This window comes from Oxyura jamaicensis, chromosome 17 (genome assembly GCF_011077185.1).
Source record: "Oxyura jamaicensis isolate SHBP4307 breed ruddy duck chromosome 17, BPBGC_Ojam_1.0, whole genome shotgun sequence".
Taxonomy (NCBI): domain Eukaryota; kingdom Metazoa; phylum Chordata; class Aves; order Anseriformes; family Anatidae; genus Oxyura; species Oxyura jamaicensis.
In genome coordinates, this window is record NC_048909.1 from 3,530,445 (window position 1) to 3,547,610 (window position 17,166).

The 17,166-nt window shown below is 51.2% G+C and overlaps 1 protein-coding gene across 5 annotated transcripts in view; it reads right to left on the reverse strand.

Annotated features, from left to right (window-relative positions):
- ASTN2 (astrotactin 2) overlaps positions 1-17,166 on the reverse strand; it is a 329,185-nt gene that overhangs the window by 23,039 nt on the left and 288,980 nt on the right. For all 5 annotated transcript variants that reach the window (XM_035342005.1, XM_035342004.1, XM_035342006.1 and 2 more), the window contains one exon: positions 9,107-9,248. In XM_035342005.1, coding sequence (XP_035197896.1) covers positions 9,107-9,248 — 142 coding nt within the window. The remainder of the gene's footprint in view (positions 1-9,106; positions 9,249-17,166) is intronic.

A 17,166-nucleotide genomic window follows, 5' to 3' on the forward strand; every position in this document is an offset into this window, starting at 1 on the left:
TGCAGCAGGATGGAGCCTGGACAAAGGGCTCTGTGCTGAGCGCGTGCGGCTGGCAGCTGCCCCACGCCGAGCTGTTGCACTCATGAAGCCAGTGCTCACCTTCTGCTGTCACATCGGGCTTCCCAGTTTGGGCTGCAAGGGCAGCATTTGGGCTACGGGAGCGGAACAGTTTGGATCCAGTGACGGGGAGACCGTGCTGAAGTCACGCCAATAGGCCCAAAGGAACCAGAGATGCTCCAGTCAACGCGGTTCTTCTCCCTGAGCTCTCTGGCAACCACTATTGAGGCAGCCTTCAGGAAGCTTAGCAAAGGATGTAGCCCAGCTCTAGCACCTCTTTTACAGGTAGGACAGCTCAGGAAGCAGCAGCTATTTTCACAAGTGTCTCCATTTTACACCGACCTACTCTGGTACAAATTCAGCTGAAGTCAGTGGCAGCCTTGAAGGTGATGCTCCCAAAACAGGTGCCCAAATTCACTGGTTATTTTTGCAAACACAGGTTCTGCAGCAGGGACTTGGCCACCCGAGCACTAACAACTCAAGACAAGCAGTGAGGGCTCTGACCCTGGAGGGCTGAGGGTTTTTGAACGTCTCGGCACACACAACTGAAAAAGTTACCAAAATGTGGGGTTTTTCCTGGATCTGGACAAATCTGCTTTTAAGCAAGAACTAAGCAACAGCAGTTGCAGCTAAGGAATCTCACACCATGCCCTACCACACTCCTGCTCCATCACCTGAAATTAAGGCTCACTGAAGTCTAGGGAAATAATAAATCCCATCATTGCAAGGGGTCTGGGTCAGGCCCCGCAGGCGAAGACTGGGCCAGCCTGAAAATGCACTCAGCATCCCCCAAATTCCCCATTAAAGAGCTGAAAAAACACCAAGCTGAGAGAAATATGTATATAAGCAAACTTATTTTATTTGGGGGGGGGAATCCCCAAACCCAAGGAATAAGCTAAAGGCCACTCAAGATCTCCTGGAAAGCCGCTGTATTCAGCAACCTCCCGTGCATTGCTCTATCAATAAATGAATAATAAATAAATGTTTAACCACTTCTATGGCCTCGCAGACCATATAGGAGATGTGTGTACATTGCTGGTCTGAACTGGGACAGATCTTGTAGGGAACGGCATCCAAATACCTCTAGAGCATGGGGGGAAAGATGGGCAGGTAGGATTAGCTTATGACTTACCTTTCTGTATGGATCAGCATCACCTTTTACGCTTAATATCTCCGGCCTTTGGGACCTGGGGTCCCACCCAGAGCCTGCCTGAGCTGACTGACACCATGGGATGCGTGGAGGGCTTGAGCTTCGGCTGGGAGCTGCTGCACAGCAGTACCTGAACACCTGGGCCTCAGAGCAGCTTGTCATATCCTTCCTGTGGCGTATTTATGGATACAGCTGACCTCCTTTTTGCCGCTCCTAAGGCTGGAATTAGCCTATAAAAAACCTTGAATTGTCTGCAAATATCAGGCTGAGCTGCTCCTGGTTGCAGGGAAGCAGTCGCAGGAGGAGGCAGAATCTTCCCACCCAAGCATCTAAGAGCTGGCTGGTGATGAACAAGCACCCAGGTCCCAAAGCTGACCATCGTTTGTGGACACAGACCTGGGCTGCCCCAGAGCTACCCACCCACAAAACAAAGCACAGTGAAGGAATAACCACGCAAACAGAGACCTGGGCAGGAAAACATCACCAGCATCATGCCACATATAGCACCAGCTCCAATTCTGCTGCAGCCAGGCTGTCACCCAGTCCAGCACCCCCTTGCTCTCCTCATGGCTTGGCACAGCAGGTGCAAAACCACGGGACCACCAAGCAGGCATGGCCATGCTGTGTCTGCCTCACACGGAGCTGCTTGGGTCCTTCCGCTCGCCCAAAATTTAAATTCCAAGACCTGCAAAGGCAGAGCTTGATCTGGGCTGCAGGCACGATGCCGCACTGCCTCGTGGTGTCAGAGCCCGGGCACTGCCCCCAGCATCACCTGCATTGCTCCTGCTGGGGCTGGAGGTGAGGCAGCAGGGGGATTCCAGCTGGCAAAGCGGCGCCACCCGCTGCCTCTGTCACCGTGCAAAAAATCACCCTGCTGCCAGATGGACTTCGCTAGGAGGAGAACACACAGAGAGCAAGAACAAGGGAAGGGAGAGCGCGAGACACCAAACGGCTCTGCGGAGATCTCGAGGACATGCCTTGACTTCCCTGCTGTCATCTCTCAGGTATCTGCTGCCCAACCCGCCCAAGGAAATTCGGAAGAGGAGGCTCCACTTTTGAGCAGGAGGTGTTGCACAGTCCCCGGCACAAGAAGCAGCTCTCTTAAGTGCTGCCCTGAAGTGGGGCTTGGGTGAAGTTGAGTGAGGGCATCCCTCGCCTCGACGGTCAGATCCAGCTCGAGGAAAGCTTCAGGCACGTCACATCGCTGCTCAGCTTCCCCAGCTAGGAAATGGTCAGCGAGAACAAAGCCACTTGTCCTCCTCCTGACCCACCTTCCCCTACAAGATAAAAGGAATGCCCCCTGCAAGCAGTGAAATCCTTGTGTCCTGGATGGCCTTAGTGCACCCAGTGCTGCACTAAGAAACAAACCACCATGGTCCCCAGCTTTCCAGCCTTCAGAAAAAAAAAAAAAAAGGTGCTCCGTGATGTGGAGAACTGAAGAACAAAACAAATGATTCCAGCGCCACAGCACAGTGCAGCTTTTGGTAGCTTAGAGGGAAATCAAAGCCAGCAATATCTGTGCTGATATTTATATTGTGTCTCTTGTACTTGCTCAGCCATTAGTCAATGAGATAAAACTTGGACCGATCTATGTTAGTTTAGGTTTCTGCACACACAGAGGTAAAAATACAATCCAAGTCCATGATTGTAAGGGGGGAATTTGTGATGGGGAAGAAGTGGAACTGCGAAGGTCCATTTCTCTACCAGCAGATGAACAGGCCGAACCCCTCCTCTCCACCATCATTGCCAGGAAGAATCCTCCATTTGCACGCTCCCCCCGCTGCAATACCCTCCGCAACCATCCGGCTGTGCCTCCTCCTCCTCCTCCTCCCCACCGCCTGCCTTCCTCCCACCGCCCCAAAGGAGCAATGCAGCCGGGCCGGGACCCAGCCAGGGTTGAAGCTCGGGTGCCAGGAGATTTCAGAACAAAACCACCAAGAATGTTATTTCAATCCGGACATCCGGAGGAAAGGGTGGGGAGGAGCTGGTTGCGGAAGGCAACAAAGGCTGTTCTGTTTCTCTCTGTGGCACGAGGCAGGAGCAGAAGCAGAGGATTTGGGGAGGGTAACTTGGCCTGTCCTGCAAACAGGCAGGAGATGCTCATGCGCTTGGCAGCTCCTGGGGAGGAAGGCTCCGTTGAGGTCAGTGGAAAGACACCTCCTGGTGCCAGATGTGTCCCAGGTGGCTAGATGCTGGTAGGAGACAGATCTGAAGGAGGATGCAGGCACGAACCCAACTTTCAGAACGGCGATGGCAAACGGTCAGTACAGCAATATTGCAGTAGCACCTGGAGGCCCTGCTCTGAGTCAGCCAGGCCGGGCCGTACACAGAAATGGCAAGAGGCGACTTACAAACTGAGCTTACAAACCACGGGGACAGAAAAATGGATGGAGATGAGACAAAGTGACCTGCTTGCATCACCCAGTGGAGCAGATGGCCAAGCTGGGAAGAGCCTCCTGCACCTTGACTGGCCGTGACGAAGGCAGGGATGTCTTCCATGGCTTCCATACATGTGCATTTCTGTGTAGGGTGCTAAGAAAAGAAGCCAACGTTGGAAACCTCAGCAAGAGCCCAACACGCACAGGACTTCATCAATCTCAGCAGTGAGACTATCTCCTCCCTCTGCTGACCCCGTCCTCCCTGCGGACTGTTGTTCTTGAGGCCAATCCACCTCCACTACAGAGATCTGCACAGAGCCCAGACAGCTCGGTGCTGGGCTCACTTCAGCAAAAACAGCCACCCATCCAAGCCAGCACTGGGGCACCCTCCTTCTGAAGCAATCCTAAACCGCCGAGGAAGGAGGAGCCTGCAGTCACAGGCTGGGATTTAGCAAACACTTGTTCAGCTCCTGACTTGCCTTGTTTGAGCTTCTGCAAGCCAGGAACGCCTGAGAAGAAACTGCAGCCACGCACTGCTCAACTTCAGGAAGCTGGAACGCATGTGGAACAGCAGAGGTGGATTCAATGAAGCAGCACAGCTCCTGTGCACACGGGGGCCTCAGCCAAGGGCTGTAACAGATGTGTTTTAACCCATACCACTGAGCTAGTCGGGATCTGTCTCCGATTTCTCCAGTGCTCATTCATGTGTCTTCCTGACGGAAGACCAACAATAACAATTAGTATCATATAAGGAGCGGCGGACCATTGCCAGCATTAGCAGACACTTGAGCACCAAGGGTTTCCATTCCACTTTTTATCCCAGCTCTGCATAAGGCAGAGGTCAGTCAACATTAATCAGCCTCGCTCCCAGCCAGTTCCTTCAGCGCGTTCAGTTCGTTGAATTGCAATTGCCGTCTCAGTGCTACAACAGGTTCCCAATGTTCAACCACTTTGCCTCTTTCCTTAAGCTCACCAAAAAAAATAAAATTAAATTAAAAAAAAAGTATTTTCAAGGACTTGGTCTTGGCTATGGCTGGGAGCCTTGTGGTGGTGGTCTGAGCCCTAAATCCACTTCTATCCCATGCAAGGGCCTGACCATCCCATGGGAAGGGGTTCCCACCTTCCCACCACTCCCAAAACTCGCTCTGCCAGAGCCTTTGGGCTGGTTCGGGATCACCCTGGGGAAGCTCTGTGTGGGCCAGCAAAGGGAAGGCAGATTGGAGGCTCCTTCTTAGCACATGACCACACTCCAAGGAAAGGCTCTGGAAGGGATCCTGATGACTTCCATATTATTTCCAGTAAATTTTGTGCTGATTCTTGGCACAAACACCGGAAATGAATAGGCTAGGTCAGGAATGTAAATAAACTGAAACATTGGGATTTAATCTAATCTATAATTATAGTATCTGTGGCACAGGGAAGAGGTTGGTGCATTTGCACTACAGCTCCATAAGGAGCTGCAGGGGGTTTTCATTTCCCTTTCCAGAATTTCCCTTTCTGGCTCCCAGCTCTTGGTGTATCCCCACGTATCCAAAAGGAATGTGCTGGGCTGGCAGAGCTGCATTCAGGCAGCCGATCAGGTACAGCTCAGCAAAGAGGCATCCCCAGGAGCTTGGAGAATGATGGGGTGAGAAGCCAGGATGGATGAGCCAGGCTGAAGGCTCAGGAAGGCTGCGGGATGCATAAGAGATGTGTCTCAGCAGCAAAGAAAGCAGTTGGGTTTGTAAGTGGTGAGCTACATGAGGATCATGAGCCATGCACGGTCAGTCCTCCAGGATGGATTTGACCTTGGAAACAAGCCAGAGCCCCTTCTCCCAGCTGGCACTTGGGACTTGGTGCACCACAAGTTGCCTGTCAGAGTGTGATGCTCCCAAGCTCCCAAACCATTGGTCTGATTGGCATTAACCTCTGACACAACTGGCTGGCCTGCACCAGCCAAGCACTGAACAGACACAGAGACATCTCTCCCACTGCCTTCCTCACCCCATCCTCTTCCAGATCCACCTGGGAGGCCGCTTGGTGGACTGCCTCTGGTCCAACTGAGCGGAGGGGAGAAGGATCCCCAGACCCGTGAGGCGTTCTGCAAGGATTATAAGCCTTTTATTTTTAAGAGCTTGAACCAAACTTGTCATTCTTCAAAGCCTATCAGAGGTACGCCGTGTGTGTGTACGTGAGGGCATTGATGTGACTGTAGCACGGATCCCAAGCATGGGCACCTCCACCTGTGGGACCAGCAGGAGCGTCCACGTGTGCACACCAGCCGATGGAGTACACGCATCTTTGCTGAATCAAACTACTTTCCTTTGGAAAACCCTCTGCGCAGGGACTGGAACCTCAGCCCTACGTACTACAGGCAGGGGAAAGAAAAGGGCGGACAGGCAACATATTTTCATCAGGCTGAAATTGCAAAGGACAAAGAAATTAGTTCTCCTTTTGTTAGTTTATGTTTTGAAATTACAGAAGTCTCAAAAGCAGAGGAATCAATCAGACTGTTTATTTGCTTGTTTGTAGAGCATTTTTGGTTTTGTTTTTCATGCTCAAGCCCAGCTTTGATCTCAGGCTGGTAATCCGCCAAGTGAGTGGCCAACAGCAGTGAAATTGCCGTAGGTACTAGAGAAGAAAAGGGACAGGACGTCAGACGCATTTACAAAGCAGAAGAGGCTCCCATGATCTCACAGTCTCCTCTCCTCAGTTTGCGTGATACCCTCAGACTACTGAACAAGCAAAAGCATTTGCATTTGAAGAGCTCTGATGCTGCAGGGTCTGTGTGCTCACCTACCAGCCTGGAGAAAAGCACAGGTCCCTGCTGAGCTGCTATAACCAGGATTATAGCTGCTCGGGGCCTTCCAGCGTAGCTATTTTTTCCACAGAAACAAACGAAACAAGCAGAAGAAATTCAGTTTAAGGAGTGACCCCGTGCCCGTGTTTCTGTTGTTGTTATGTCCGCGTGGGCTCAGAACAGAGTGTTAGCCTCACATTTCACTGTTCTGGCTTTCTTCATGCTGTGTCGCAACTGTATGGACATCTGAACAGAGGAATATTTAATGTGTGTACTTATGGATCTGAAAATGCACAGATGCTAAGTAAACATGTGCTGGTTGGGTCCCGGGCTGGAACAGACACGTGTGTGCTGGATATGGATGCACCCGCGGCAGCGTGTGCGAACACGGTGAGCACAGGAGCATCGGTCGCCGCAGGTGTGCCAGCGTGTGCAGCAGCAGATGAGCTGCAGTGCGCATGTGCACGATTTTTGGGTTCCTAGGACAGCAGGTCTGTGCCCCACACATGCCAGCATGGATGTGTCCCCGTACAAGTGCATGTCAGTGCGTGCAGCCCTGCGAAGAGCGTGCCAAGCCCTGCTGAGCATTAGCCGATGGACAGAGCCAGTGCTGTGCGTCACCTCCGTCCTGTCCCCGCAGGAGCACCAGGTCCAAAGCTCCTCGGTGCCAAGGGATGGATGCTTGAGGGCTGCAAGCAGCAGCGGCTCCCCACAGAGAGCTGCTGTCCCTCACCTGGGGGCACAAGGAGCTGCCCACAGCCACCCTGGGGTGCAGGGCACCACCGACCTCTGCTTACCCCCGCCACAGCGATGTGACGCAAGACCGCGGAGCAGAAGCCTGGCTTTGGCCAGAGGGATGACACAACCCCGGACAAAGCCTCACGCCTCCCACCCAAGGTTCTCCTGGCCCTTTACAGACATCGGGAATTAGATCACGGAGCCCCTGAAGAGACGGGTGAGTGCAATTATCCCTGCCTAGCAGATGGGGAAAATGATCTGGCAGCCCAGGCTGCCGAACAGGCAGACCTTCTGGCTCCCAGCTCTGTGCCTTCACCTCGGCAGCAGCCTCCCCATCGAACCCAGCAGCTCTCCCCGCTCCCAGCACCCTGGCGGTGTGAGCCGAACTGCCGATAGCTCACAACTGACCGATTTTATGGGCGGCGGGTTATTAGCGAGCCCTGCAGTTGTTCCAAGCTCTCCTTGGCACCTTTTCAGGGCAGCTCAGTTTCCAGTGATATTAATAATTATATTTACGCGTTATATATATTTAACGAGAAAACATTTCGGATGATTAAATGGCAAGAGGTATCACTTGGAGCCCGCTCCTGGACACGGCCCTGCTCGAGAGATGCGTAATAAAGACTGCTCCGTTTTTGGAGGCTGTCAACATACTTAACTGGGGGCTGGTGGAAGGGGAGGCAAAGGGAAAGTATTAATCAAGATCTTAAAAAGTTCTCGCTGACAGACCATTTGCCAGCTCTTGCTTTAACTGCTTTTGTGGTCCCATAAAAAGTTTCATTACTCACTACGAAATGTGTTTTAATTATTACAGTCTCTCTGACATTAAGCCCTGGGTGTTTCTTGCTTACTGCATCTCTCCTTCATCTCCTCGCCTTCTCTCTTTCGCCCCCCTCCCCCCGACTCTCCTGACTCCTGCCATCCCTCATAGGACAGAGGATGCCATTTCTAGAGAGTACATGCAAGGAAGAGGGGTCTGAACATAGCTCCCCATGGCAGAGGGCTGCATGCCATGCTTGGACCTGGGAGCAGAAGTGCTGCAGGGTAGGCAGCTCCCTCCCCATCTGCTTCTGCATTTTGGAGCCTCTGACACAAACTCCTTGTCATGCCAAGGGCTGTTCTGGCTGGGGCAGTCAACAGTGAAACAAGGGGTGCTCGAATGGAGCACCTGCTGCACCTGCTGAGCCTCCTCTGTCATTTCCTGGTGGGAATAAAAATATAACGGGGCCCTGCTGCTGTGCCTGTGTCATGGCTCTGCCCTGCCTCCTCCGCTCCTTCATGTTCCTGCCTTCAATCTGCCTCCATGTGCTCTCCATTCCTATGGAAGCTCATTCCTAGCCTCTTGACCAGATCCCCTCCAAACCATATTGGCACAGAAGATAATACTTAGATGCTGGAATTTTCCCTGGAGGCAGAAGTTACTCCATAGGATTCAAACAGAAAATCCAATCCCATTTTCTCAAAGGCATTATCTCGGAAGAGTCAAGTGAAGAAGAACAGCAGCATGGATGTGACCAAGCATCCCAACATAACCGACTGCATGGTGGGCAGATGCATTTGGGGCATCTCTGGTGTGGTCTACGAGTCCTACTGATATAAACAGCAACCGATGCGAACAACACCTCTCACACCTACAACCTTCTGGCCATCTCGGTCCACCCAGGATTTGGCCAGGGTGGGCACCTTGCTGCCATCTGAGCACGTTAGCTCAGTTTATCCGTGTGAGACAGCCCTACCCCACTAGGCACGGACCTGGAAGCCCGTCACACTGGAAACATGAGTTATTTCAGTGGGGTCTCCCACAGACAACCAGTGCCTCCAGGGCCGTACTGGCAGACAGTGTTCCTGCATTTCACTGGTTGAGCCTAACGGCCAAAACAACAGTCTCACCATTTGTCCAGTGTCTGGTGTAACACAGTAGTGACCAAAAAGATTATTAACAATTAAATAACTGTATTGGAGATCCCTCCTTCCCCCAGCACCTCCCTGCATGACTCTCCTTACTTGTACAGTCCATCTGGTTCCAGGCATTTGAAAATAACCGAATAGAGGCTGGTTTCAGGGACGTCTCCGTGGCTCCTACCAGCTGCCACACAGGACGTTGCAAGGCCGGAAAGCAAATCGTCCGCGAAGCTCAAGGATTCTCCTGGAGAGCGAAGAGATGAGAAAGACCAAAACATCAATACGGATGTCAATTACTGCAGGCCATTGACAAAATGACACAAGAACTCCCCTATGCAGCACAGGCTTAAGGGCAAGCAACAAAGTCTAGCTGGCTGTGGCTGGAAGGAATGACCACGAGCCTGTACGGAGAACATTGCCTGGGGTCAAAGCAAGCAGAAAGCATGCACAGGCCGTCAGCTGCAATGGGGATCCACGGCAAGAACTGTGGCCAGTGCTAAGTCATAGCTTGGACAGCAGAAAAGCGCATTGATAGGGCACACAGGCAACGTGTGGGCGCACTGCAGCCACCGCACGTGGGACCAACACCCAAGGGTAGGCTCTGGGTTCCCAGAACAGCATGGGCACCCACACGATATAGCTCTGTCCTGCCCTAATAGCGCCTTCAGTTCTCAAAAAGGAGACGGTCTTTTTTTTCAAAAATTACCTGTCACGGTGAAATATGTTTCTGCTACGTTAGATTATCAGAAAGGGGACATTTATGGAGTGTGGATGTAATTGCTTTCAATGTGCTGTTTATTTTTTTATTCATTCGATGAAAATCGGTAGCTTTGCATTCCCTTTCATGTGTGCTCCGCTGGCTCCTGCAGCTGATCGCTGCAGCCCTTGGCTCAGCCGCACCGAAGGACGTTCACCCCTTTACAAGCACTCAAAGAAAAATAATAACAATAAAAAAACTGCTGAAAGACTTTTTTTTTGGTCTCCTGGTTTATAAAGCTTATTAAACACTTAGATCACGACCCAGCTGAAACTGAAAATGTCCCCTTTATTAAGCGTTTTGGACCCGATTATCCACTGCTGTGCAAGCTGCTGGCTCCTTGCACGGGGGAAGCTGTCGGGCGGTTGGAGCCCATTGCTTTCAATTCCCATTTTACACCAGCACAACTGAAAGCTCAAGGTACCAGTGGTAAAAAAAGTCAACCAAGCAGCTGCCCTGGTCATGCCCTCACTCCCACTGATGGGAATCGGTGCGAGGGCTGCTGCGGCTGCTGCAGTCAGCAGGGCTGGACCCAGGTCGCTGCGCTGGGCACCTCGCGCACGTGGAAATGTCAAGACACCGCAGCGGAGAGAGGAGAAGAATTCCCCTCTCAGCACATTTCTTCCTTTCTTCTTCTACAAGCAAAATTAACTGAGGACTACTGAAACGAAACACAAGTCTGGTTTCTTGGTACAGACTGTAAGAAATATCCCACTGGTGTACCCAGCCCGGGCTGCCTCGTTGTGCGGCCAGATTACCCAGGTAGAAGAAAAAGTCCTCTCCTCTCCAGCCCCCCCAAGCCGCGTTTGCGTCGTCTCAAGATACACAATTCAGTAACAAATGTCCCCCTTGGCTAGAGAAAAGAGCAGCAATAAATTCTTTTCCTCCCTAAAGGAATCCAAGCCTTAATTATTCATTTTAATGCTCCCAGCACGACTTGTTCTTTCCAAACGTTTTTCAGGCAGCCCTGTCACCAGTCTCTGTAGTTTACCCTGGCTACCAGAGCCGGGGCTGTACCAAAGCCCAGGTCAATTCCGCAGGCAGGTTGGGTTGGCAGCTGTAAAATTGCTGCTTGGAAGTTGTGAGCACTGAATGGCCTTGAGCAAGTCCCTTAGCTCTGGGTTTATGGTTTAAACAAACAAACAAAACCCCACTGCACATTTCCAGTGTTCATTTCCATCCCTTCTCATACGACAGCGGGTTGGACAGGGGAACTCCCTGTCCCCAGATGTCACTGAGGACAGACACTGCCGTGACTGATGAATCACAAACACGTAACAAGAAAGCAGCACCAGATTGTGCTGCTGAACTATGGAAAGACCTTTAAGCCTCTTCAGACCTCAAGCAACCTCTCTTCTGACCAGGAAGAAACTTCATGGAGGCAGATGATCCCATGGGTGCCTGCTGTGGGCATCTTGCACCTTCTTCCAGAACTGGCCACCGTACGAAGCAGTCTGGACAGCCCCTGGGTCAAGCCCATTTGGCAGCTCCTACACCATTCCTAAAGATGTCAGTGTTTGGTTCGTTTTGTTGTCTTTTCATTACTGTACTTTGTTCACCTCATTTCCTGCTTTGCTTGGACCTCACTCTTTGCCTGCTGGTGCCATCCATCTCCGAGCAGACGTCAGGCTGGTCCCAGGGACCTTCCTTCCTGACAGCTTTGCTATTTGGAGCTGCACCGACAAGCTGAAGCTTTCCCTGCCTTCATGCAGGCAGGCAAGTGCCTCAGGGAAAGCTGGCAGGAGTTTGGGGCTGGGATGACGTGGGACGTGTCGTAAGGACCGTATGTGCGGGTGTGCTCCTGCGCTGCCGTTCCCAGCGCTTGGACACGCTCTTCACTCTAGTGTGCTGGAGAGCCAACGCTCCCCTGCTATCGGTTTGAAACGTTGTTCTGTAGCTGCAGGGTTTCAGAGAAATGCGGTTGTGTCTAGGTGAGAACTTCTGAAACAGCCTCCATCTGGAGTGAGACACCAGGGTAAAAATAATGCTTGCATCAGAGAGCGCAGGGAGGTCAGTCGCTGCCCTGCAGGGAATCTCACAAGCCAAGGATGAGAAAGTGTCAATCCCCAAGTCCTTCCCAGCAGCCTTTCCTCAGGACATTTTTTTTTAACATTAAAAGACAGAACAAAACCAAAAAAAAGCAGGTCCAAATCCCTAGAGCATGTTCCCAATCTCACGTAGCCAAGACGACAGAAACCTTGCACGCCCTTGCACCCACCTCCCTCTCCCATTGCAGCCCCACAGGCCAAGGGGTAACCAGAGGTCTGCAAGTTTCTGCAGGTACCTTCACAGGTCCTGTGCTATAGGCATCTCTGGAGGCTGTGGAGCAAAGCTCCTGGGGGCTAACAACGTGGTGTCAACCTGGCTTGAACTGAAACCCCCGAAATAAAATCTCAACAGCGAGAGGTTGCTTTGTGTTCAGTCCTGAGCCTCTGGGAACTTCCCTCTCTCGCTGGTCCTGCTACAGTCGAACAAAAGCAAAGAGGTGGTTATAAAAATAGCAAAACAGATGCTAACAAAGGTGCTGAAAGCCAAGGCTGGCAGTATTCCTGCACCTGTGCAAGCAGCAGTGAGATTGCTGCTGGTGCCAGACTGCACAGGCTGGGGAGAACAGATGCTGGGTCAGGTAAGGGACAGGTAAGGGACAGCCCAGGGACAAATCAAATCAAGTGCCCAGAGCCATCAGCCATCCTGCAACCAGTGCAGAGGGCTGCCCTCTCGTGCTCTCCCCCAGGTGAAACAGCACACAGCAGCTTTGTTCATCTCAGACAAGAAAGTCTCTTTGTTCGGTCCGTGGTGCTCTGTGAGCTGCTGAAGGGAGATTTCCTACGCTTCCCCTGGGACCAAAAATGACGTTATTCCCTAGATTTAGACTGGAAGCCTGTAGTTGGATGCAACTAAGGCAAGAGGATGGCAGACCATGAACACAGCCCTACCAAGCAAGAGTGGTCCTGGGATGCTGCAGCAATAGAGGAACGCTGACCTGGCCCAACAAGTGCCCAGCTGGAGAGCACTGATCAGCTGTGCTCACCAACAAGGTATAGGAAAAGCAGGGGAGAAGGCTTCATAGGGGAATAACAAAAGGCACGAGTTTACCATGCAAGCAGAGACATAAAAAGGCCAAGAAGAGGTAGCTGGTTCTGTGAATACATCAACGGGGCAGGCACTCAGATGGAAACTAAATATTTAGGCTAATGGGCAGTAATGGCACAAGAAAGTGAATTGGCTATGAATAGATGGTCTGCTCCTGAGAAGGACAAATAACCTAACTATCTCTTAAGATGGAGTTTGATGATTTTATAAAAGGGATTATATGGATAAGTAGCTTGTGATGGAAAGCAACGGGGCTCCTCTTTCCCGTCTGGGCCTGTGTTCTCGCACACCCCGCCAGCAAATATAAAGAAGGATTTCAGCCTCCCAGAGCAGCCCCAAAGCACAGACCTAGATTGCTGTAGTATCTTTGCTCGTGTTATTAAATTTCAGTAAGAATCCAAAGATTCTCTGCAGAGTAAATGATAGCTAAGTAGATCATCTCCATGGAGTAGGAGATATTTTATTGACCAGACAGCCATCTGTGTCCTTCATTAATAGTAATAAATAATTGATGTCACGCTAACTAAAGCAATAAGCTTTTACAGATATCAAGGACAAATGACCAGTTCCTGCGAGGATGCCTCACCTGTGTTCACTTCTCAGTAGCAAGAAATCCAGACCAGAGCTCAACACGGCTATGGTAAGTGCTGCTCACAGTGCCACAGACTACAGGCTGTAGTGCTCAGCAATGGGACACGGCTCTCCTAACCGTACACCAAATCCCTCCCAGGCTGTCTTCCCCCTAATTTCCATGCCACTGCCTTCCCATGACTGCTGGGCCCCAAACCATCTGATTGCCCAGGCAGCTTTTGGAATCCAATCTCCGCTCTGCTGGTGACTGTCAGAAAGACGCAGCTCTCCCCGGGCGGCATTTCCCCTCGCTCGCCACTGCAGCCCCGTGCTGTAGCCTCGGCCTCTTCCGCAGACAGGGCTGTGGGGTTTGGCAAACCTCCACTTTTTTTGGTCTTGTAAACATGTATCTTACACTAATGCTGGTGTCATGCTGACTCAGAGCTCTCCCTAAAACAGAGGAAAATAACAGCATGCTTGGAGCCTGCCGGGGGGACTTGCTTCACCTACTTCGTGACGCTCTGCAGCCCCTGGCCCAAGGCTGCCCACCCCAAGGCACGTAGGTCAGCTCGGCGGTGATGGTTCTGGGAGAGATAACGGGGAACCCAACCTGATTGTCCGTGCCGGTGGAGGACATCCCTGAGCCAGCTGCTGGTCAGCTCTCGAGGTAGCTTATTTCTAGTCCCTGGGGGCTAAGAGGGGCAGGAACAGGGACCAAGGAACAAAACCAGAGGCAGGAGGGGGTTCAGCCCCTCGCTCACAACATCCCGCAGTCTCAGTGTGCCTCGGTCCTTCCACCGCTATCCGTGCCAGCGCCCGGCAGTCACGGACAGCACGCAGGATGAATCACCTACCAACTATCCCACCGAAGACAAGGGAGTTACGGCATCGAGCTCAACCAGACTAAACAAGAGAGTGAGGCCAGGAGACTTGGTAAGGTTAGAGGAGCAAAAGGAAGCTCTGGGACCTTCAGAGGTGTTCCCGCACCTTCAGGCTGCATCCCTACATGGAGAGCAGCCTGAATGAAACCCAGGTGCTGCAAATCAAAGGGGAAGAGAAGAAGAGAAGAGATCTCTGCTGCAATTTGCTTTGGAGATTCCTAGAAAGAGCATGAAGGAGAAAGTGGAAAGGCACCAACGTCTCCTTCTTGACAGCTTCTTTACTAGACTGGATTAAACCAACCCTGCAACGTTACCAGTCACTTTCCTCTGATTGTGGTTTTCTCTCTCTGTCTTTCTCCCTTTTGCTTTTTTTCAACCTGTTTTCAATTTACTCTTGTGGCATCTCTGACTGTGACCTCATTCTGGTACTTAAGAAAAAAAAAGAAAAAGAAAAAGAGAGTGTCCTTTAGAAAAGAAATGAAAGAAATCATATTTTATTTAGCTTGGTTGGTTTTGAAGCTTTAGCAGAAGAAAGATTAACCTTTTCTGCCTAACTTAATGAAAACAAGGAGAAAGCCTGTATGGATAAATAAATATCTGTGTGGGTACGGAGCAGGCACGATCGTGTTACAGCCCCGGTGGAGCTGTAATGGGGAACAGGCGCGTTCCTGCACAGCAGCTCCCAATTCCCTATCCATTTTCAAGGAAAGAAAAACAGAGTAGAATGTCAGAGGCCCAAGTGGGCATGAACGAGGAAGCCCAGGGAAGGCAGATGGGGCCCAGTGAGGACTTCTGTCCCCGGCAGTGACCTCCGGAGCAATGCCAGCAAAGCAGATGGAAAAAGAGGCCCTACTCCACTTTGCTCTTGCCAGGTTTTGTTTCCTGAAATGAGGAAACAAATGGCATGCGGAGCCCTCCAAATTTGTCACGTTTTCGGGGTCCTCCTCGCACACGCTTCTTCCTCCGGGGCTCTGCCTCTCAAGAGGGAGGAACAAAGGAGGGCTGTGAGCAGAAGGCCTGGACCAGCTTTTGGGCCGGTGGATGGGGAGCAGGGCTGCAGGGGCTGCTCCTTCACAACAAGGCCCTACCTGGCTTGGATGTGCTCTCGGTCTGGCTCTTGCTGGGGGAAGGCAGCGATAGGTGGTTTGTCCTGGAGATGATGGGCTGATTTAAATTAGCGTAACGTAACTTTAGGCAATGGAGCTGCTCCGATTTTCAACAGCAGATGGTCGGTCTCTCTGCCTAAGAGATCATTAAAAGCAAACTGTCCCCACTGATCCTGGTGGAAGGATGTCAAAACCTCCTTCTCTGCATGGCTTGACAGATTATAAAAGAAATAAAAAGGCCTAGTTATTACTTAAACATTTTCTGCCAACATTGTGGGAGCACCCACGCATGCCGTCCTCCTGTGTTACATGGAGCGTGCCTAAATCCCCACGCCCAAAAAGCCTGCAGCCTCTGAAGTCATGTCTTTGTTGTGACTTCTCTCAAAGACACATCAGGAACCTCTCTGGCTGGGCACAAGTTGTTTAGGCTGAAATGGAAGAGCATGTAATTATTCTGTGCAACTTCAGGCACGGTTTGTTTGTCACTTGCTAACTTGTACTGAGGTGCAAATTGTTGTAGCACTTCTCTGAATGACTTCATCTTACCTAGGTTATGAATCTGGGGGGAACATCTATGCATCTATGCTTCATACATCTATGCATTAGTAGATACATTAAGAATGATGAAAGGCTCTCCTCTGAGCTTCCCAGTTCCTCTGCTGATGGAAGACTGCATTTGTCTGGATTTAAGGAGCAGCATCTTAGCTGAGCTAAGAGCAAAAGTTGCGTTCCAGTGCCACAACAGGCCCTTGGATGGCTTCACTGGTGCTCTCCTGGGCTACAACTCTGCACGCAGAGCAACCGCGTGGAACTGAAGGATGGGCTGCTACATTCTAAAAACATGATGCACAAGGCTAATCATGAGTGTGTTCTTCCTTTAGGGTCATCAGTAGGTCTCACTGCTCCTGTACCTCCGCAGATACTGCTTACCACTGTTCTTTCACAGTCAGTATCTAAGACCTTGGAAAAACTGCTTCAACTTATGTAAAAATGCATCGCCTCCTCCATCTCCCCCAAGGCTGTTGGAGGAGAATGAGAATTAATGCATTTCATTCTGTGCTGTGAGCCCTCCAGTATTTCTCAGGGTTCACTGGGTTGCTAAGGGTCAACCACAGCCAGACACAAGCTGACTGCTATGCTCAGAGCCATCCAGACATGAGCCAGTTCCAATCTCAAAGCCACGTATTCACATTAGCATGGTGGAGAGTCCAACTGGATGTACATATTCCCTGGGAGTTAGTTCTGGGCTCCGCAGCATGCTGAAACAGTTACTTGATTTTGAGGCAAAGTGGGAACCCATTTGTGCTGGGAGTTGTGCAGACACAAAGCAAAGACGTGGGCTTTGTCCTCAGATACTTCTTGTCTGGGAGAAGATTTTATCTATCACCACAGATCTAGTTCCCACCCTTATTCTTGTTTTCCTTTCATTTTTAGCTGCTTTTAAATGAGAGTTTTCTAAACAATGGACCAGCGGTCCAGAGTCCCCAAGGCCCATGGTCAGCAGTCTGCAGATCTAGGGACTGCATGGAGCCTTACATTCAACAAGAAGCCCACCCGCCCTGCTGCAGCCCCAGAGCCACTCTTCTACCACACAAACCGATGCTTCAGATGTGCCACAGATGGCAACAAGATCTGTATCACAACATCTCACCACGAGCCAGCGGTGTGCCCTGGCAGCCAAGAGGGCAAACCACAATCTTGGGTACATTCAACACAGCATAGCCACCCGGTCAAAAGAGGTGATTCTCCCATTAT